The sequence below is a fragment of the Sciurus carolinensis genome, chromosome 3, assembly GCF_902686445.1.
Source record: "Sciurus carolinensis chromosome 3, mSciCar1.2, whole genome shotgun sequence".
Lineage (NCBI taxonomy): Eukaryota > Metazoa > Chordata > Mammalia > Rodentia > Sciuridae > Sciurus > Sciurus carolinensis.
In genome coordinates this window covers 984,599-1,004,982 of record NC_062215.1, presented here as the reverse complement: position 1 = coordinate 1,004,982, position 20,384 = coordinate 984,599, and the positions used below count along the sequence as shown (strand labels likewise).

The following is a 20,384-nucleotide window of genomic DNA, read 5'->3' as shown; positions in this document are numbered from 1 at the left end:
GTCTGGGCTCAATCCCTGGTACAAAGCCTGTGGCAGTCCCACCTCTGGGGTGCTATCACTTCCTACCAGAGTCTGCGCTGCCTCAGGTCACAGCATGGCCTCGACTGGCTGGGGTGACAGGGACACAGCTCACGTTCTCAGCAAGGCCCCAGCTGAGGGAGTGGTAGAAGACATCTGGCTGTAAAGACCCACAAAGTCCTCGTGTGCTCTGGGCAGAGGCCCTCACTTGAAGTTGCTGTGCTGCTGGCCTGAGCACGTCCCCAGGCCAAGGTCATGGCTGTGGGGAGCCCGTGGGTGAAGGTCCTTACGTGATGGTGTGGAAGGGACCACCAAGCCCCATGTCATGAACCAAGCTTGGCTGGATGCATGTTCACAGGAGGGGCCAGAGCAGACGCAGGGATGCAGGGAAACAGCTGCTGGACAACCAGGTGCCAACTTAAGGACTCGCTGTCCTCTCCTCTCAGGCTTGTTAAGGACCACCAGTCAGCTGCCCAACAGTGCAGAGGCAGGGCTTCTCCCTGGGCCAACAGCTGCCTCAGGGAATTTTTTTTTTGGTATTGGGGATTGAACCCAGGGGTGCTTAACCACTGAACCACATCCCCAGCCCCCCTCCCTTTGAAAAAAAAAAGACTTTATTTAGAAACAGGGTCTTGCTGAGTTCCTAAAGTCCTAAGTTGCTAAGGCTGGCTTTGGATTCACCATTCTCCTGCCTCAGCCTCCCAAGCTGCTGGGATTACAGGCGTGTGCCACCGAGATGAGCTCCCGAGACTGGTATTCTTGACTCTTATGTCCTGGGGTGTGCCTTGCTCTGACCTCCCCAACTCTGACCTGGTCACACGGTGTGGCCTCCCTGCCCGTCACAATGCTGTTCCAACACAGTGGGCTGGGTCCCACGAAACTGTCACAAGTCGAAAATATCCAGAGTGGAAAGAGCATTTAATGTGACAGCTCGGTGGCCTGTGGGGGACCTTGAGCTGCGGGAGCTCCAGCGGGGCCGTCTAGCCTTGGGCTGTCGCAGGTTGCCAGCAGGCAGGTTCCTCGGCCGCAGCGCCGCTTTCACACCACCGAAGGTCCCTACGCCGAGCACGGCCAGCCAGCACACACCCTCGGCCCACGGCCACGCGTGCCCGGGCCACCCAGTTCACACAGCTGCCGCACGTGGGAGCGGGAGTGTGCGCCTGCGCACAGCGTTGCGCGGCAGCGTGCTCACGCACAGAGCGCTCGCCCAGGACGTGCGGAGAGGGCCACGCCTGTCGGGTCCTCACCAGAGCCCGCGGGGCGGCTGCGGGGCGGCTGCCGGCATCGGGAGCTCACTGACAGCAGCCCGCCCAGCGCGGCAGGAGGCTTCGCTGGCTGCACTGGGGCGGGGGCGGGGCAGCTCCCGCTCCGACCTCTGCCGCCTTAAGGACCCTGGCAGGGCAGGTCGGAGCTCAGTGCAGAGCTGAGCGTGGAGCCGAGTGGAGAAAGGCACCCTTGGGCCCCAGGGAAGGCCGGCAGTGGGGCTCCTGGCTACATGCTCTGCCCAGGATCATGCCCCTGAGGCTGGTCCCGAGCTCCAGCAGTCCCTGTGGGGAGGCTGCCCGTGAGGCCTGCCAAGAAAGCCCTCACCTGCCCGGGGTCCTCCTGGGCCTCACATCTCAGCATCCCGCCTGCTGGCCCTTCTACAGCTGGGCGGGGAGGGCGCAGTGCTGGGAGGCTGGGTGTCCAGATGCGGGCAGAGGCCTTGTCCTGCAGGCATGATCATCAGGCTGGGGAGGGGCCCCGGCGGCGCCACCCCTTCCTCTCATCCCTGGGTGGCAGAGCACAGACTTGGCAGCCTTGCCCACCCAAAGCACCTGCCCCTGGGACTGCTGAGAGGTGATGGGAGGCCTGCTGAGCATCTGCCCAGCACCTGCACTGACAGCAAGAGGGAGCCAACCAGGGCCATGTGGGGCAGCCACCAGGAGTCCTCAGTCACCGAGAGGTGAGGTCACCCCCACTCTGCGTGGGACACCAGTCCGTGTCTGGGTACAGAAGGCAGTGCACAGACTTAAACCTGAGAAGGGAGAGGAAAGTGTGGTCAGGATTGAGGGCCCATATGAGCCCCCGGGACCCAAAGCCCCCACCTACTCACCGTGTGGGGTCTTGCTGCAGACTGAAGCCTCCGGCCACGTTCACCACATTATGTGGGTTCTCGGGACCCCCGTAGCTTAGGGTGACCTGGGAGAAGAACCGGGAGAAGAGGGTGGGGGCTGGCACTTTCTCCTCTGCCCCACCTGCTGGAGAGGACTTCGCTCACCCTCTACCCTGGGGAAGCTGAGAGGCGCCCTGTACAAAGAAGCCCCCCAGGCCTCACGGCCCTGTGCCCAACAGGCAAAAAACGCCAGGGCCGCCCCTAGCCACACTGAAGTGCAGGGCTGAGCCTCCCTTGTACTCCTGCCCAGCCAGGAAGGCACTGGCAACGGGCTGGCCAGCCAGGGTGTCTGGAGAAAGGCGGCAGGCCAGGGGAGCGGCCTACCTGCTGGAGCACGGCCTCTGGCGGCAGCCTCTGCAGGCTCTCCAGGTGCGAGTGGAAGAGGGGGCTGTGCAGCAGGCGAGCACCCAGCAGCCCCTCCACGATGTAGCCCACCGTGCAGTCGTCCGGCAGCCGCAGGCGCTCGGCAGTGCTCATGAAGCTGCCCAGGCTGCGGGGAAGGCTGGTCAGTGGCCCTGCAGCCCTCACCCGCGCCTGCCACCTCCCGGCACTGGCAGCTGGACCCTACTCACCTGGCCCATGGACTCATCTTGAGAGCAAGGCCCCTGCTCAGGCAAAACCCCGCCCCACCAGTGGCAAACCAGAACTTGACCGTGGTCACCTGGAGACAGGGAGCGCTGATCAGGACCCTCAGGAGAGAGGGTCCTTGGCCCTGACCCCAGTGCCTGCCCCAGCACGTACAGTGCCTCCTCCAGGAACCCTCTCAGTGGCCTCGATGGGGTGGTCCAGGCTGGGTCTCCCCAGGTAGACGTCCTGGCTGGGAGAGAAGGCGGACAGCAGGTGCAGCAAGCCCTCGGGGTTCACGTAGTTGTCATCATCCACGTGACAGAACCACCTGCAAGGGGGCAGTGCTGCTGCAGGGGTGTGGGGCTGGGAGGGGCTGGGAGGGGCTGGGAGGGGCTGGGAGGGGCTGGGAGGGGACCCGCCCAAGCAGCAGGGGGCTCCCTGGGGCGGGGGACACCACAGCCTACTTGCGACCTGACTCGATGAACTTGTCATACTCCACGGACATCTTGCAGCAGAGGGCCTGGCGGGTGCGCAGGGCAGAGCAGTTGGTGTTGATGATGTGGCTGCCTGCTGAGTTGGCAGAAGGAAGTGGAGGGTTGCCGCCCAGCCTGCCCGAGGTCTAGGCCAGAATGTGGTGCCTGGACACCTGGCTCAGGTCCAGCTGCAGCCCAAGCTCACCCTCACTTAGCTGGCTGTTAGGGACTGAACAGACAATGGGCACTTGGAATCCCACAGTGGGAACGGGCCGAGGAGGGCAGCACTCACCAGGCCTGGAAGGGACGTTCCCTGCCGGGCCGGAGGACGTGGCACTGGCCAGGGGCCCCAAGAAACCTAGCAGTGGCCGCCGGGTGGGCGTCGCGGCTGTGCCTCTGCTAGCCGCGCGACCCTGGGCAGGTGTCCACGCTCGGGTCCCAGAGGCGGCTGGCCCTGGCCCCCCGGTCGAGGGACGCGTGACAGCCGGCGGCGCGTCCGGCACCCACGCGGGGTGGGCAGGGGCGGGCAGGGCCGGGCGCGCTCACCTCCCAGCGGCTGGAGCTCAGGGTCGTCTCCGTCGGTGAAGATGAACGTCTGCGGGAGAAACGACCCGTGAGGCGCCCGCGCCGGGGCCCGCGCAGGTGGGCGGGCAGGCGCGGCGGGCTGGGCGGGACGGGCGCGCACCTGCCGGCGGGCGCGCGAGATCCAGGTGCGCAGCAGCAGCCGCAGGCGCGGCCCGTGGTTCTTGCGGGTGGTCTTGACCGCGATGAAGACGTCGTCGGGCCGCAGGCGGGGCGCGGCGCGGGTCGGGACGGGGCCCGGGGCCGGGGCGGGCGCGCGCGGCAGCGGCAGCGGCAACGGCAGCGGCAGCAACAGCAGCGCGGCCAGGGCCGCGGCCAGCGCGAGGCAGGCCCGGCACAGCGCGCCCCGCGCGCGGCTCATGCGGCCGCCGCGACCCCGGCGCCGGGGACCGGCTTGCGCGGCCTGCGGCCCCTTTAAGAGTGGCGCGCGCCCCGCCCCGCCCCACGACCCGGAAGCGGCCCCCGCGTCGCCCCGGAAGTGCACGGCGCGCCGCGGCGGGGTGGTGGAAGATGCCGCTGCCGGTTCAGGTGTTTAACCTGCAGGTGATGAGCCGAGGCCGCGCCCGCGTCCTCCAGGACTGGGGCCCCGAGGAGGGCGGGAGGCCGCGGGGAGGACGGGAGGTCCCGGGACCACCGGGAGGCCACGGGAGGACGAGGAGGCCAGGGCGGGAGGTCCCGGGGAAGACGAGAGGACGGGAGGCCGCGGGGAGCACGAGGAGGGCGGCGGCCGCCGGGCAGAGGCCCCGCGCGCGGCGTGGACTCGCCGCGCGGGCTGCGCTCGGCCGGCCCCTCCTCCGCCCTGCGCCAACGCTCCTCGGCCGCGGCCGGCCGGCTGCAGTCAGGTCGCGATGCCGGGCAGCCCGGCGCCCAGCTCGGCCTCCTCGTCGGCCTCCGACCTGCGGCCTGGCACGGCTGGGGACTGCAGCCTGAGCGTCAGCCTGTCGGCCTGCACGCTGCTCTCCGAGGTACCGCGCCGCGCTCGCTGGGAGCCGGTCGGCCAGGCCCTCCAGCGCTGGTCCTGGCGCCCTGAGCCTCCCGGCGGGCCCTTTCTCCCCTCCCGACCCCGGGACTCCACCTCGGCGTGCCGGCTGGCTTGGAGGAGACTGCACCAGGATGTGGCTGGAGACGAGCCCTCCTGATGTCAGCCACAAGCGTGCCCCCTCCAAACGCGGGCGTTCAGAGTCCGCCGAGGGCTTCTGCTCTTGAGCTCCCGCGTCCTGAGGGGCCCTCCCTGCGGAGCAGCGCTGGAGCCGGGGTGGGAGTCAAAGTGCCTCAGACGCCTGGCCTGTGTTACAGGGGGCTGTGGAGCCCATGCAGATTGACGTGGACCCCCAGGAGGATCCCCAGAATGCGCCCGATGTCAACTACGTGGTGGAGAACCCTACCCTGGTACAGACCCGTGGGGAGCGGGCGTTGCAGTCCTGTTGGGCATCCAGGCTGGAGTCCCACTGCAGTCTACTCTCTAGGCAGGGATGCTTCTCCGCTACTTCTCATCCTTCTCTGAACTGTGAACCTTCGGCGTTTCCATCGCCCATTTGTGTGGCGTTCTTAGCCGAGCCTGACATCCCGCACCCACTTCTCACCCTCCTGGAGTAGCCCTGCCTGAGGGCAGGTGTTTTGGGAGCCAACCTGCTAAATGCCACTTGCTGCTCAGTTCAGTCCAGCACTCACTAACAAGTGCCCATGAGCTGCAGAGTTCTACCCAGTGGTCTTGGCACGGGGTATAGTAGTTGGTTTGGCACCACCAGGTCCAGTGCCTGTTGTGGGCCAAAAGTGAAGGGTTGGCATTCTGGAAAGGGCAGTCAGACCTCTGCCTGCTGGCCCTGGGCTTGGGTGTGGGGCCTTGCCTAGTATACACTCCTGACCCTCTCGTTTGCTTTCTTCCCACTCCCATGCCAGGATCTGGAGCAGTATGCAGCCAGCTACAGTGGGCTGATGCGCATTGAGCGACTGCAGTTCATTGCTGACCACTGCCCCCCACTGCGGGTGGAGGCCCTGAAGATGGCCCTTTCCTTCGTGCAGAGGACCTTCAATGTGGACATGTATGAGGAGATACACCGAAAGCTCTCAGAGGCCACCAGGTAAGGCCAGGGCCTTGACAAAAAAGGCAGTCATGGTGGGAGGTGTCCAGGGCTGGACGTGGTGTGTCCCCTGCCTTGGGGCTGCCCTGGATGGGGCCTTCCAGTGCTGCCATACCCAACAGCCAGCTGTGCAGTGACGCAGCAGAACGTCCCCACAGGGGAAGGCCCCACTCCTGTGCTCCTGGCTAAAGGAGCTGCCCTGCCTATGTGCTCCAAGGGGTCAGTGGAGCTGGTCCTCCCCTGGCGGCCACTCCTGTGGCCAGGCCGCTCCACCCAGCTGAAGGCTCCTGGACCCCTGGTACAGATGGCCCCTTAGCTGGGGGTTGGGAACGAGTCTCTTGAGGGCTTGTCTGTGGCTGGCAACACCTTCCACCTCACTGGCCCCAGTGACCGTCGCCGTCCTGATGGCCAGGTCCTCCCTCAGGGAGCTGCAAAATGCGCCCGATGCCATCCCTGAGAGTGGTGTGGAGCCCCCACCTCTGGACACAGCCTGGGTGGAGGCCACTCGGAAGAAGGCCCTGCTGAAGCTGGAGAAGCTGGACACAGACCTGAAGAACTACAAGGGCAACTCCATCAAGGAGAGCATCAGGTGCTGGCCTGCCTGGGGCAAGGGAGCGGGGTGGGGGTGTCTGGGCCCCACTGGCCCCCTGGCTGGTGCCCACTCACAGCCAGGCCTGCAGGCGTGGCCATGATGACCTGGGCGACCACTACCTCGACTGTGGTGACCTCAGCAACGCTCTCAAGTGCTACTCACGGGCCCGGGACTACTGCACGAGCGCCAAGCACGTCATCAACATGTGCCTCAACGTCATCAAGGTGGGCCCTGTGATGGGCAGCAGGGCATTGGGCAGCCAGGAGGTGGCACCCAAGCTCAGCGGCCCCGCCCACTTGTCCTCCAGGTCAGCGTCTACTTGCAGAATTGGTCTCACGTGCTGAGCTATGTCAGCAAGGCTGAGTCTACCCCAGAGATTGCTGAGGTAGGGCCTGCCTCCTTGGAGACCCTGCCCTGGAACCTGACCGCTCCCCACTTTGTGCTCAATTCCCCACTCGGGCTGGCCTGGGGACTGGGCCCTGAGCTTCCGGGTGAGGTGGGGGTGCTGCAGGCCTCTCATGCACATGGCCTTTCCCTACAGCAGCGTGGAGAGCGGGACAGCCAGACCCAAGGCATCCTCACCAAGCTCAAGTGTGCTGCAGGTGAGGCCCCACCACCTAGAGGCTGCAGGCTTGAGTGGAGTCCTCACTCTGAGGCAGGAGCAGCCCCACCTCACAGCCAGAAGCTTCTGCAGCGCTGCAGGGCATTGTTCGATGTGTGTCCCAAATCCACACACAAAAGATGACACCTACCAGCATGTGACTGGGACACACCACTGGGTGTCTGTGCAGGTGTCACAGGAGCAGTTCAGGCCCTGGGCACCTGCTTGAGGAAGCACATGTGGTGTGGAGTTATTTCTGCTCCACAGCTAGAACTGTCCTGGGCTGGGGAGCAGCACCAGGGCAAAAGTAGGGGGCACCCACTGATGGCCAGGCCTCGTGGCTGCCCCAGGCAGCTTAAGGCCACCCTCCTCTCCCTCCCTGCCCTTTCTCTAGGCTTGGCTGAGCTGGCCGCACGCAAGTACAAGCAGGCTGCCAAGTGCTTCCTGCTGGCCTCGTTTGATCACTGCGACTTCCCCGAGGTGAGGCCGGCAGGTTGTGTTGTCGGGGTTCTGGGTATTCTCTTGAGGGGGTGGTGGACTGGGTCATCAGTGAACCTGTCTCCCTTTTTGCCCCTCAGCTGCTTTCCCCCAGCAACGTGGCCATCTACGGTGGCCTGTGCGCATTGGCCACCTTTGACCGGCAGGAACTGCAGCGGAACGTCATCTCCAGCAGGTGGGTAGGATGCGGGGCCCTCCAGGCCTTGTGTGGGGAGCAGGGCCCTGCCAGCCCCTCTGGGCAGAGGGGAGGTGGAGGTGGGCTGAGCACTCTGACATCTGCAGCTCCTTCAAGCTGTTCCTGGAGCTGGAGCCACAGGTCCGAGACATCATCTTCAAATTCTACGAGTCCAAGTATGCCTCGTGCCTGAAGATGCTGGACGAGATGAAGGTGAGGGGCAAGGTCTCGGCCGTGCCGGCAGGTCCTGCCCAGCAAGGTCCCTCACCAGCTTTCCTCTGCAGGACAACCTGCTCTTGGACATGTACCTGGCTCCCCACGTCAGGACTCTGTACACCCAGATCCGCAACCGCGCGCTCATCCAGGTAGGCGCGGGCAGAGGCTGGCAGGGGTGGAGGTGCCCTGGAGTGGCAGGCAGCTGGTACCCTCTCTGCCTGCAGTATTTCAGCCCCTATGTGTCCGCTGACATGCACAAGATGGCTGCGGCCTTCAACACCACAGTGGCAGCACTGGAGGACGAGTTGACGCAGCTCATCCTGGAGGGGCTCATTAACGCGCGCATCGACTCGCACAGCAAGGTGGTATGGGCGTGGGGCTGGGGGCCGTGGGTGCCTGTCGGGCTCTGCTGAGTCTGTCCCTGCACAGATCCTGTATGCTCGCGATGTGGATCAGCGCAGCACCACCTTTGAGAAGTCTCTGCTGATGGGCAAGGAGTTCCAGCGACGCGCCAAGGCCATGATCCTGAGGGCAGCTGTCCTGCGCAACCAGATCCACGTCAAGGTGAGCAGCTGGGGGCATCAGGGAGCAGGCAGCACCTGCGCAGCCCCTGGCTGAGCTCCCTCCTGTCCACTGTAGTCCCCTCCCAGAGAAGGGAGCCAGGGGGAGCTGACTCCAGCCAACAGCCAGTCCCGGATGAGCACCAACATGTGAGGGGCACCCAGCGGCCTCCGGGATGGTTTGCACGCCCTTCCCTGCCCCCTCGGACATGCTCCTGGGTCTCCTGCCTGCTCACCTTGAGCTTGAGCAGCCCGACCACTGGGTGCTACTCCTGAGCTTCTAGCAAGGCCTCTGTGTGCCCCTCCAACTGGCAGGACCCTGCTGCAGGGCCTGAGGAGGCAGACAGGTGCCATTGTGGCCACGAAGGACCGGCCCCTGGGCCCCCATGCCCAGGGAACAGACTGCATGCAGTGCCCAGGCTCCTGCCTGGCAGCACAGCCCCCCTAGCCCTCCTGTTCAAGCGCTGTTTGGGCTGCAGAGTGTCAACTGCAGAGTACATTAAAGAGCAGACTGATGGTTGCTCTGGGCTCTCCTTCCTCCCTCCTGTGGCCACTTGGGTTGCACCTGGGTTGTCTGGCTTCCATGGGTCCCTCCAGCTGCCACCAGATCTCCTGCTCTCCTGTGGGATGCTCTCTGGAGCCTCTGACTACCCATCCACGGGGGAGGTCAGGAGGGGACCCGAGTCCCCAGCTGCGTTCTGCAAAGGCTGTAGTGCACCACCTCTTCAGGTTTGCTCGGACTCCTAGGTCCCTGCTGGTTCTCATTGTGCCCTCCCGGCTCACGGCCCTCCCCGGGTCTGGAAGGGTGATGGCCATAGGCTGTTGGCTCTCTGCACATATGTCTCTGAAATGATTTATTGTTCGCTTTTGAACATACAAGCTGTGGACAGGGCAGGTCCAGCCTGGGCCTGCCTGGGTGCAGCATTGCCAGGTCCCTGTATGGGCCAGGGAGGATGTCCTTCCGTGTCAAACAGCAGGAGATTCCCTGAGTAAAGGCGGTTCCTTAAGAAGTGTCCAGGCCTCAGTAGCAGGCCTGGGGTGGGAGTGGCTCCTGCTAGCTCCTCAGGCCAGGGCACTGCCCACAATCTCAGAGAAGCCACCTGGCCCAGTCTGTTGAGGCTCCTGCAGCCCGGGTTGGGTCCCTTTCCAAGTCAGAGACTTCTCCAATTTGGTTTTAAAAAGTAATCCGTGACCTGGAAGAGAGAGGACTGGGGATCAGGAGGCCCAGGTGCCCACTGGAGCTGGCAGGACGGATGGTGGCAGACATCCCCTCACCTGGGCAATCTGCTGTCTCTTTGAAGGCTCGCTTCTTGCAGCAGCCCCGGCACAGGTTGAACACACACCTGTTGCCCTGGGCACAGGAAAGCTAGTGAGGTGAGGCCAGTGTCCTTCCCAGGCCTGGGCAAACCATCTGGAAGCCTCTGCTAGAAGCCCCATGGCCTGGACACAGCCCTGGGAATCACAGGCCAGGTCACCCCAGCAGACGGTCATTCCCATTCCAGGCCTGGGTGGGGGTAAAGACAGGCCCTTTCTCCTCTGCAAGGAGGAGGACTGGACAGAAGGCATGGGTGGGGCTGTCCTCCTCCCTGGGCAGTACACAGCAGTGCTGAAACCCTCTGAGACAGTGTTGGTATAGCCTGCCCTGCCCACCCTTCCTGGGCAGCAGGCTGACAGGACTGACTCACCTTTGGGTTTCCACACTGGTCACACTTGGCATATTTTGCTGAAAAAAAGAAAAGAAATGCTGGTTGAATGAGGAGAGCCTGAGGTGACTGGCCAATCATGGCTACCGCCACCTCCACAAAGCTCACTTGGGTTGGGGGTTTAGGGGGCAAAGGATTTGGGCTGGTCATTCTGCTTTTCCCCTGAGTAAAGGATGGTGGCAGAATGCAGTGGGCAGTCTTGCTAGGAAACAGACAGGAAGCAGAAGAGCTGCCCCGTCCCACCCCCACCCCCAGTAGTTCCAGGGGTCCTTGTGCCCTTGGCTGTGTCTCCTACAGCAAGAAGGCCCAGAAGGGCCCTGTTGGGAGCTCAGCCCCAAGCTCTGTTTTCTGTGGCGGCTCAAGGCACCTGTCAGGCAAGGGCTGCTTGGGGGGCTTCATGAGGCAGCGCTTGGAGGTACGTGGGAGGGTTTGGGCTCTTCTGTCTCCCCAGGCTTACAAAACCGTCAGACAAAGCTGCCTGGAGATCTCCCAGGAGCAGGCATGAGCAGCCAGGCCTGAGGGCCACATGGGCTGGCCAAGGTTGCCGCGGGGCCCCAGCGTGCTTAGTGGAGACCACATTGGGCTGAGGCCTCCCAGCACAAGCCTTGAGGCCACACTGAAATGTCTCAGGTCTTCTGAGAGGGAGAGCATCTTCACCTCAGCTCGCGACAGACCTCAGGACACTTCCTAGGGGCTCCTGACAGCTGCTCAGGCCACCCCTGTGCAAGGCCTTGCTGGCCAAGGACATCTCAGTAACCAAGGCCTTCTGGCCACCTGTACAGCACCTAGGCTGGTCCCTGGAAAGAGAAGCCTTTGGCATCTGCTTCTGGCTCTGGGGCTGGAGCTGTGGATGGGAGGCAGGCAGACGGCCGCCCGCTCCTGCCCACCACGGGTGGGTGCTCACGTTTCAGAGACGGGTCGAAGGTCTTGTTGGGGTTCCGCAGCTGCTTCTTCTGCTTGTTCTTGGACAGGCCATCGGTGCTACCCTCCTCCTCCTCCAGGGCCCTCTTGCTGCGGCCACCACTGCTCTCCTTGGTGCTCTTTCTGGGCCTCAAGAAAAAGGGCCATGGGCAGAGCCAAGGACACCCATTCAGAGGTCAAAGCCATATGAGCCTAGGGGGGTCCGAGGGTGAGGAGAGACTGGGCAGCCACGGTGGGCACTGGGGCAGAGGACACGTGGTTCTACAACAGGCCCCCAGCTCCACTCAGGGTGCTCTGTACAGGGCCACAGGACGCAGCTGTGTAGGTCACATGGTAGAGTGAGTGGCGAGCACAAGGCTGGAGCCTCCCTGGGAAGGTATCTGAACCTCAGGTGCCAAGGCCTAAGCCACTGAGCCAGGCAGGGCTGTGTGGCCTCAGCTGAGAACCGAGAAGTCCAGAGCGTCTGCCTCTTGACCCCAAGGACAAATCCACCCAGGATCAGAGGAGCGTGGGGAAGTACCTTCTGGAACTAAATGTCCAGTGACAGTACAGGGAAGGGCAGCAGAGCCACCAGCACCCTCCAACAAAGCCACAGAGCAGGCCAGGTTCACAGTGGCAGAGGGTGGAGCTCACAGAAGGTGCCTTGCTCCACATCAGACTCCCCTCCTCTCCATAGTGACCCCAGGGTGGCAGGTGCAGGCACCTTGGTGTGCACCCCCCCACCCCCCCACGGGCTGGCCCAGGTGCTCACCCTGGCCGGACGCAGGGCTGGCAGATCCAGTGGAAGAAAGGCAGGTCGCCAGTCGGCCTGGCTCCCTCCTCCTGCCGGGACATGTCCTCCTGCAAAGGCCCAGAACACCATCACAGACGGCCTGGCCAACACAGCTGGACCCCACAGCCCGGCACCTGCCTGGCACCGCAGCTTCAGCGCCTGGCTCACAGCAGCGATGCCCTCTAGGGTCTTCACTCTGGCGAGCTCCTCTCGAAGCTGCTGGTGCACCTGCAGCCTAAGGCAGACGCCTGTCACGCAAGGTGGGCCTCCTCCTGGGCCCCAGCCACAGATGCACAGGGCAGTGCTTCCCCACCTGCCTCCTACCCTCTGGGAAGCCTGGGACACAGGCAGGCCCACTGGCTTCTGCCTGATGGGCGACTCACGTGTGGTGCCACAGCTTGAAGAGGTGGGCCCGGACGCAGGACAGTGGGCAGGGGTGCTGCCGCACAATGTCCAGGTACTCCTCAGCCAGCTCCCACACGGCAGGGCTCCGGCCCTCGAACAGCGCAGGGTTGTGCAGGTTGCCCTCTGCAGGCAGGAGGGAGGGGAGGCCTTGTGGGGCCACCCTGGGGCTGGGAGAGGAAAGCCTAGGACACCCTTCGGGCCACCTCACACCGAGGACAGGACTGACCACTTGGTTCACTGGCCAGTCAGGAGCTGGAAACAGCCCGGGAAACCTGGTCTGAGAGTGTAGGCCCATCAGAGCAGACAGCACAGCGAGAACTGTGTGCTCACAGCAAATGGTGTCAGGAAAAAGAGGGTGAGCTCGGCCTGCTCACCTGCACTCATGACCCCCTGCACGCCCGTGTCCTGGATGCACCGCTCCACGTCCTGCAGGCACCGGATGTTCCCGTTGGCAAACACAGGGATGGCCACAGCCTTCCTGTGGGAGGAGAAAGGCCTGACGCTGCTTGCACCCCACAGGGCAGTGGCAAGCCCAGGAGAGAGGGGGAAACAGGCTCCAAACTCCCCAAGCTGTGGAGCTGGGTTTACACCCCCAGCACGAAGCCCAAAGGACCAGGGCAGCATTGCCCACCCCTTACCCACTCACCGCACAGCCCTGATGTGCTCCCAGGATGCCGCTCCTGACAGGGGCCCCTTCTGCTCCTTGGTGCGCCCATGCACTGTCAGCAGCTAGGAGAGAGCAGCAGCTGGCTCAGCCCGGCTGAGCCCAGCGGACTCCAGAGAACCCCTCCTCAGTCTCTCAGCTCCCCAGCCGGAGCCAGAGCCATTCTGGGCCAAAGGCGCTGTGAACCTGTCCTTGGGGAGGAGCTCTAGCTACACCCAGAGTGCCCAATCCCGCCAAAAGCCAGCCCCCACAGGAGGACCAACGTTCAAGACCCGCCTCAGCAACCTAGTGACATCCGGTCTGAAAAACTAAAATAAAAATTAAAAAAAAAAAATAGGATTATGGCACGGTGGTAAAGCCTCTCTGGGTTCAATCCTCACTACCAAAAAAAGACAGCCAGCCCCAGGACAGAGGAGGCAGGATCCTTACCATCCAAGGTCAAAGGTGTGCAAAGGACCAATGTCGGGGGGAGGGAAGGTGGGGTCTCCTGCCCAGGGCTTGTCCCAGATCACTTAGGATCCTGTCCATCCCCAGAAGTTAAGCAACTTGAGGGGCACCCCTGAGGGCTGAATCCCTCCAGGCCTGTGCCGGGCAAGGCTCAGCATGCAGGGGACACAGCTGTGGGACCAGATCTGTCAAGAGCTGTGGCCTGCCTCCCTAATTCTCCAGGATGCTGAGCTCCCCACAGAGGAAGTGCTGGTGGTGAGCCCAGAGCTACTCCCCATGGGGACTGCACCCTAGAGCAGATTGCAGTCTTTTACAGGACTGAGCTCAGGGTGGCGGGTCGCAGAGTCAATGGAGCCAGGCCACTAAGAAGCCCACTAGCTCCAGCACAGAAAACACCTCGCCTGTATCACCACATAAGGGCCCTAAAAGGAGGGGAGCCAAGAGGGCAGAAGTCTGTTTCGCGGGAGCTCTCGGGGAGAGCTGGGCTGCCTGCTCAGCCCCGACACCCACGCCCGAGCCAGGCCTCACCTGGCAGCCAGCCTTCTCCAGCATCTGGGCGTACCTCACAGTCTTGTCTATCTCTGGGAAGACGCGGATTTTGCATGTGACTGGAACTGAGAGCTTCTCATGGGCCAACAGAACTGGGAAGAGACATGGCTTCTGAGGTCCCACTTTAGGCAGCTGAGCCCCACAGCCCAGCCCCCACAGAGCGGCACCAGCTTCCTGGAGGGCAGCTCTGGTCATTCATTCTGGCCATCACTTCAGGTTGCTGGGCAGGTGACTATAGCCTTTCCCTTGTCCTCACAAATTCACATGACATGGGGCCAATGCTGAGAGACTTGGCTGTCCCCCAGGGCACTGGGGCTGTGGCCAAGCAAGGTACCGGTACCCCCGGCACCTACTGTCTGGCTCTAAGGGGAAAGCTGGTACAGGACAGGTGACTCTTCACAGGCACCTCTTTCCAACAGGGAGGGTACAGCAGCCAGGAGCCGCCAGAGTGACCCAGGACTCTCACACTGTCCTCTCCCGGCCCTGCCAGGCTCCTCTGGGGCTCCTTCACTTGCCCACAAGGCGGCATGCGGCACTCACTCATGCTTTGCAGCAGGTCCCACTCCTCCTGCAGAAAGGCGCCGTAGTGCCCTGTACGGAAGGAGCATGGCCCAGTGGTGCCAGGGTGCAGGTGGCTTCAGCACCCTCCCACGACGTGGCCCACTGTCCCTCTGCCCTCCTGCACCCACAGGCATAAGCCCACTGCCAGGCTGCATAAACTAGTGCCAAACAACTGCTGGGCATCTGGGTGGGGCAGGGGGACGATCACAGACCCACACTGTGTGTCAGTATCTAACTTGAGGGCTCTATTTGCTCAGCTGCATAAGCTCAAAGGACGCTCTACAGACCACTTGGCACAAGGACCAAGACCAGCAATGCCCACCGAAGGGGGCAGGGACGAGAGGCTGAGCCTAGTGGTGCTCACACAGCAGCATGAGGCAGGCATGGCACACTCGCGCAGAGGCACTCACCAAGGGAAGTGAGGAACCCTGCTTGCCCGCCTGCCTGAGTCAGCAGAATGGCTGCCTCCATTCAGCACAGAGGAGCACTGAGGGACGGGCTGCTTGTTAGCCCCAGCTGCCACCATGATCGCAGGCAGGGCCTGGGCCTCAAGAGGCTTAGCGCAGGTGAACACCAACTCACCCCTCTTGGCTATCATCTGTGGGCAGCCCAAATTCAGATCAATGGCATCACAGTAATCCTGAGCCAGGAGAGCTGCCTGGACAAACACCTCTGGATCGTTGGCACAGAACTGAAGACAAGAAAGTCACCCATGAGCCAAGCCAGGCTTGGGTCCCTCAGTGCCCAGACTGCCCAATCCTGTGAGGGGTTCCACTGTGACACAATGGTCATAGTCCTGGGGTTCAGCGTTGGGAGTAGCCTACCAACATTTACAATATGATGGCAGGACATGTCCCCACACCACAGGAGAGTGCATTACAGACCTACAGAATTTTCCTTGACATGTAACAGAGGCTGCTAGTGCTGACTTCTGAACAGCACAGGCCTCCTGGTAACTGTGGTGAGAAGGGGCATGAGAGTGACAGGCAGCATCAAGGTTACATCATGGGCTGTGAGTCGCTCTGATTACCCAAGTCATTCCCTCATGAATGGAGGTGCGCCTGGAGGCTGGGCTTTGCCACAGGTGTCAGGGCTGCTGGGACTACCTCCTGGCCACTGCGAAAGGCTAGGGTGCTTCACCAGCTCAGGACTTGTTGCTGCCCACCTGCACTATGAGGGGCCGGTCCTCAGGACACACTTCGCAGTACAGGTTCTCCTTCCGGTAGTTGGCATCCCGGACAAAGACCTGGGCATGCAGCATAGGGGTGTAGCAGAGCTGTGCCCCATGGCGGCGGCTCAGCAGCCTCCAGGCCAGCTCGCTCTGATCCACCATGGGCGCCACCACATGGCGGGCGCCCCCCAGGGTGCGGCTCCAGAACTCGAACCCCTGCAGCTTGGGCATCACGACAACACGGAGGGAGGATGGGAGGGCACCAGGCTCGGGCCCAGCCTGGGCGCCCAGTACAGGGCCAGACCTGGGGAGACAGGACCAGGCTCAGCCGCGGCCTGAGCTCGGCCTAGAGCTGGAGCCGGCGAGGGCAGCAGGTTCACCGAGGAGGGGCCGCTCTCCTCAACCACCGCTGTGCCCGTGCACCACCTTCCAGCCGAGGCCCCGGCTCATCCCTCGCCCTCCTCGGCCTCGGGATTGAACGCTGCCTGGCTGGACCCGTGTGGAGGGTGACGGGCAGTCTGGACAGTGTCCCCGGGACCAGATCTCGCCGCGGAGGGGCTCGAGGCCTCCCGCCCTTTGCTCGGTCCGGCTGTCCGCGGCCACACGGGACGCCGGCGACAGTCCGCCTTGGGGACTCGCTTCCCGCACCGCCGGGGTGCCGAGCAGGCTGGGGTTCGCCGCGGACCAGCGCCCGGACGCGCTCGGACCAGGCCGCCGCGCCCCTCCTTACCGCGGCACCACCGGGAGGACCCCCTGGAACGCGGCCGGCACCCGCGCCCCGCCAGACCGCGCCACCGCCGGAAGTGCCGCGCCGGAAGTGCGCCGCCTGGCGTTCCGGGCGGCCTGCGGTGCTTCGGGGAACTTGGCCCGGGAAACTGTGCCCGACGCCAAGGGGCCCGGGTTGGGCGGATGTGGGCGGGAGTTCTTGTAAGGCCCCCAGGACCCCCGCGCCACCCGGCCACCCCACAGAAGCACCCCAGGGGGCGAAAATAAGTGCCCAGCGAACTTCCTTCCCCGGCCCGTCTCCCCAGCTCCACGTCTCCCCGTCTCCCCAGCTCCCCGATCCTCCCCGTCTCCCCGGTCCTCCCAGTCTCCCCGGTCCTCCCCGTCTCCCCGTCCTCCCAGTCTCCCCGGTCCTCCCCAGCTCCCCGATCCTCCCCGTCTCCCCGGTCCTCCCCGATCCTCCCCGTCTCCCCGGTCCTCCCCGATCCTCCCCGTCTCCCTGGTCCTCCCCGTCTCCCGTCTCCCCAGCTCCTCGGTCCTCCCCGTCTCCCGGGTCCTCCCCGTCTCCCGGCTCCCCAGCTCCCTGATCCTCCCCGTCTCCCCGATCCTCCCCGATCCTCCCCGTCTCCCCGGTCCTCCCAGTCTCCCCGGTCCTCCCCAGCTCCCAGATCCTCCCCGTCTCCCGGGTCCTCCCCGGTCCTCCCCGGTCCTCCCCGTCTCCCCGGTCCTCCCCGTCTCCCCAGCTCCCCGATCCTCCCCGTCTCCCCGGTCCTCCCCGATCCTCCCCATCTCCCCGGTCCTCCCCGTCTCCCGTCTCCCCAGCTCCTCGGTCCTCCCGGTCTCCGGGTCCTCCCCATCTCCCGTCTCCCCAGCTCCCCATCCTCCCCGTCTCCCGGGTCCTCCCCATCTCCCCAGCTCCCCTATTCTCCCCGGTCCTCTCCGTCTCCCCAGTCCTCCCCGTCCACCCCATCTTCCTGGCATTCTGGTCCCTCGTCCCCATTCCTTCCTGCCTTGTTTGACCCTAGGGCCCTCCTCAGACCCCAGGGCTGATAGGAAGAGTATTTAGCTGAAGACATTTGAGAGTCAGCTAAAGCAGAAAGAAGCTTTTCAGAGATTATCTGACTAGAGGCAGCAGCTTCTGAGAAGGGCCAGACACTTGGCAAGGACATTTGGGAATAAGATGTCCACGGGAGAGGGCTGGGCTGCGGCTCAGAGGTGGAGCGCTTGCCTCCTACATGTGAGGCCCTGGGTTCCATCCTCAGCACCGCATAAAAATGAATGAATGAATAAATAAATAAACCAAAGGTCTACTGACATCTAAAAAAATAAATGATGGCCAAGGACCTGCCACAGCTGCCTGTGCCCTGCAAGGTCTCTGGAGGATGGAAACCAGTGAGGAGGAGCCCAACCTTGAGCCTGCCCTGCTGAGCAGGGGCCTCTGCAGGGCAAAGCTGGGAACTGGACTTTGAGGGCATCTGCAGCCCACACTCAGCCATCAGAAAAGGCCGCTGGCCTTGCTGGGTTAGGATCCTTAAGTATTATCGCACTAGCCTGTGCTGACCCGGGAGCTTTTAAAGTTCAGCAGAGACGACACTGGTCACATACTGCAGAGCAGACAGACTCTCAGAATCCATCCAAGCATGTTACGCAACAAGAAAACAACACTTGGTGGGAATGAGAGGGAATTCTAATCCAGAGTTTCTATGATAGATTCTCTAAAATGCCCAGTATTCAATTAAAAATCAGGGCCGGCAAATCTCTGTCATGTCAGCTTAGGACCTGACTTCCTCAACAAGACTCCTACAGTGCAAGAAGTAAAATAAAAAAAAACAATAAATGGGATGGTATCAAACTAAAAAGCCTCTTCACAGCAAAGGAAACAGTCAAGAACGTGAAGAGCGAGCCTACAGAATGGGAGAAAATCTTTGCCACCTGCACCTCAGATACAGCATTAATCTCCAGGATATATAAAGAACTCAAAAAAGCTTAACACCAAAAAAATAAATAACCCAATCAATAAATGGGCTAAGGAACTGAACAGACACTTTACAGAAGAAGTAGTACAATGGGTCAACAAATATATGAAAAAAGCTCACTCATATATTGCTGGTGGACTACAAATTGGTGCAACCACTTTGGAAAGCAGCATGGTGATTCTTGAGAAAACTAGGAATGAAATCGCCATTTGATCCAGTTATAACACTCCTTGGTCTACACCCAAAGGACTTAAAATCAGCTTACTATAGTGATGTGTCCACCTCAGTTCATAGCAGCTCAATTTACAATAGCCAAGCTATGGAACCAACTTAGGAGACCTTTAATAGATGAATGGATAAAGAACATGTGGTACATATACACAATGGAATATTACTCAGCCATAAAAAAGAATGAAATTATGGCATTTGTGGATAAAGGAATGGAACTGGAGACTTGTGCTAAGTAAGCCAATCCCAAAAAATCAAAGGCCATTCTCTCTGATATGTGGATGTGGACTCACAGTAGATGGGGTGGAGGTGGGGTGAGAGGAGTGGAGGTTCACCTGATTGGGACGGGGGAGGGCGGAATGGGAATAGGGAGATGGGAACAGGAAAGATAGTAGAGGGGCTGGGGATATAGCTCAGTTGGTAGAGTGCTTGCCTCCCAAGCACAAGGCGGTGGGTTCAATCTCCAGCACCGCAAAAAAAAAAAAAAAAAAAAATTCAGTAGAATGAATCAGACATCAGTTTTCTGCATTCATGTGTGAACACATGACCAGTGTAACACCACATCATGTACAACCACAAGAATGGACAGGTGTACTCCAGGTAGGTATGATATGTGAAAATATATTCTACTGTGATGTATAACTGAAAAGAACAAAGTTTTTTAAAAATCAAGGTTGGGTGTAACTCTGTGGCAGACCGCATGCCCGGCAGGCCTGAGGCCCTGGGTTCCATTCCACACCACAAGGCAAGGAGAGTCCCCGACTGAGCTCGGGCAGAAGGCGAGAAGCACAGAGGCCCTCCGAGGACCCACACGCTGCGCTCAGCAGGCATTTCAGAGCAGTGGTCACAAATATGCTCAAAGAACTAAGACCACATTTAACGAATTTTTATTTTTGGTGCTGGGGAGAGAACCCAGGGCTTGGTGCACGCTAGGCAAGTGCTTTATCACCAAGCCACGCCGCACCCTAGAGAGTTTTTTTAAATGCGTGATGGCAGTGAGTTATCAAGTGGAGAGTCATGTCACTGTCTGACGTCACTTCCTGATCATGAGAACGTCCTTCAGGAGCTCTTGTTTAGGGCGGAGACGCACCTCTCCTGGCAGATGTCCTGCTGGCTCCTGTGTGACCCGGGCCCAGCTTATACCTGTCTGGTCATTGCTCTGAGATTGGGGCTCAGCCTGGTCCCACCTGGCCTGTGGTAGCCCTTGCTCTGCAGACGGAAGATGCAGCCTGGCGTGCTCTACTGGGCCACATCCGCCACCCTTTGTGTTTTATTTTGAGACAGGGTCTCACTCAGTTGCTCAGGCTGGCCTCAAGCCTGTAATCCTCCTGCCTCAGCCTCCTCATTTTCTGGGATCGCAGGTCAGCACCTGGCAAGATTTTCTCTGTCTGTGGTTTTGTCTGTGGTGTGTCTGACTGGTGTTCTGTGTATTCATCTTCTTCAGGTTCACTGAGTTTCTTGCATTCTATAATGCAAAGTTTTTCTTTTTCTTTCTTTTCATTTCTTTCTTTCTTTTCTTTAACCAGGAATTGGACTCAGGGGCACTCAATCACTGAGCCACATCCCCAGCTCTATTCTGTATTTTATTTAGACACAGGCTCTCACTGGCTAAGGGCCTGGCTAAGTTGCTGAGGCTGGCTTTGAACTCATGATCCTCCTGCTTCAGCCTCCCAGGCTGCTGGAATAATAGGGTGACCCACTGCACCCAGCTATAGTGCCGTGTTTCTCTGTGTGTTTAGCAGAATG

At 61.5% G+C, this 20,384-nt stretch overlaps 3 protein-coding genes across 20 annotated transcripts; 1 reads left to right on the top strand and 2 right to left on the bottom strand.

Annotated features, from left to right (window-relative positions):
- Positions 1-917: 917 nt before the first annotated feature.
- Rfng (RFNG O-fucosylpeptide 3-beta-N-acetylglucosaminyltransferase) lies at positions 918-4,234 on the bottom strand. 2 transcript variants are annotated; one of them, XM_047542919.1, is made up of 8 exons: positions 3,899-4,234; positions 3,760-3,808; positions 3,205-3,307; positions 2,915-3,068; positions 2,746-2,834; positions 2,498-2,663; positions 2,114-2,199; positions 918-2,035 (listed from the first exon to the last, which is right to left on the bottom strand). In XM_047542919.1, exons 1-8 carry the CDS (start codon positions 4,154-4,156, stop codon positions 1,954-1,956), a joined length of 987 nt encoding a protein of 328 aa, XP_047398875.1. In that variant the 5' UTR covers positions 4,157-4,234; the 3' UTR covers positions 918-1,953. The 2 variants fall into 2 exon arrangements, with proteins under 2 accessions (XP_047398875.1, XP_047398874.1); XM_047542918.1 differs by having other exon boundaries at positions 3,205-3,310; positions 3,899-4,233.
- Gps1 (G protein pathway suppressor 1) lies at positions 3,751-9,038 on the top strand. Of its 9 annotated transcripts, none has more exons than XM_047542912.1 (14): positions 3,751-3,855; positions 5,092-5,184; positions 5,695-5,876; positions 6,289-6,465; positions 6,557-6,692; positions 6,776-6,853; positions 7,010-7,070; positions 7,464-7,549; positions 7,648-7,742; positions 7,850-7,955; positions 8,027-8,107; positions 8,183-8,320; positions 8,388-8,522; positions 8,598-9,038. In XM_047542912.1, the coding sequence occupies exons 2-14, from the start codon at positions 5,107-5,109 to the stop codon at positions 8,670-8,672; spliced, it is 1,428 nt and encodes a 475-aa protein (XP_047398868.1). In that variant the 5' UTR covers positions 3,751-3,855; positions 5,092-5,106; the 3' UTR covers positions 8,673-9,038. The 9 variants fall into 9 exon arrangements, with proteins under 9 accessions (XP_047398868.1, XP_047398867.1, XP_047398865.1 ...); XM_047542911.1 differs by lacking the exon at positions 3,751-3,855 and adding an exon at positions 4,155-4,338 and having other exon boundaries at positions 6,301-6,465; positions 7,013-7,070; XM_047542909.1 differs by lacking the exon at positions 3,751-3,855 and adding an exon at positions 4,155-4,338 and having other exon boundaries at positions 7,013-7,070.
- Positions 7,465-20,180, bottom strand: Dus1l (dihydrouridine synthase 1 like). 9 transcript variants are annotated; one of them, XM_047542899.1, is made up of 14 exons: positions 19,729-20,180; positions 15,706-16,015; positions 15,123-15,231; positions 14,520-14,570; positions 13,959-14,071; positions 12,966-13,048; positions 12,694-12,797; positions 12,298-12,571; positions 12,053-12,149; positions 11,894-11,982; positions 11,126-11,271; positions 10,204-10,241; positions 9,794-9,884; positions 7,467-9,711 (listed from the first exon to the last, which is right to left on the bottom strand). In XM_047542899.1, the coding sequence occupies exons 2-14, from the start codon at positions 15,940-15,942 to the stop codon at positions 9,581-9,583; spliced, it is 1,563 nt and encodes a 520-aa protein (XP_047398855.1). In that variant the 5' UTR covers positions 15,943-16,015; positions 19,729-20,180; the 3' UTR covers positions 7,467-9,580. The 9 variants fall into 9 exon arrangements, with proteins under 9 accessions (XP_047398856.1, XP_047398862.1, XP_047398855.1 ...); XM_047542898.1 differs by lacking the exon at positions 19,729-20,180 and adding an exon at positions 16,442-16,515 and having other exon boundaries at positions 7,468-9,711; XM_047542900.1 differs by lacking the exon at positions 19,729-20,180 and having other exon boundaries at positions 7,465-9,711; positions 9,794-9,970; positions 15,706-16,516.
- Between the last annotated feature and the right edge of the window lie 204 nt (positions 20,181-20,384).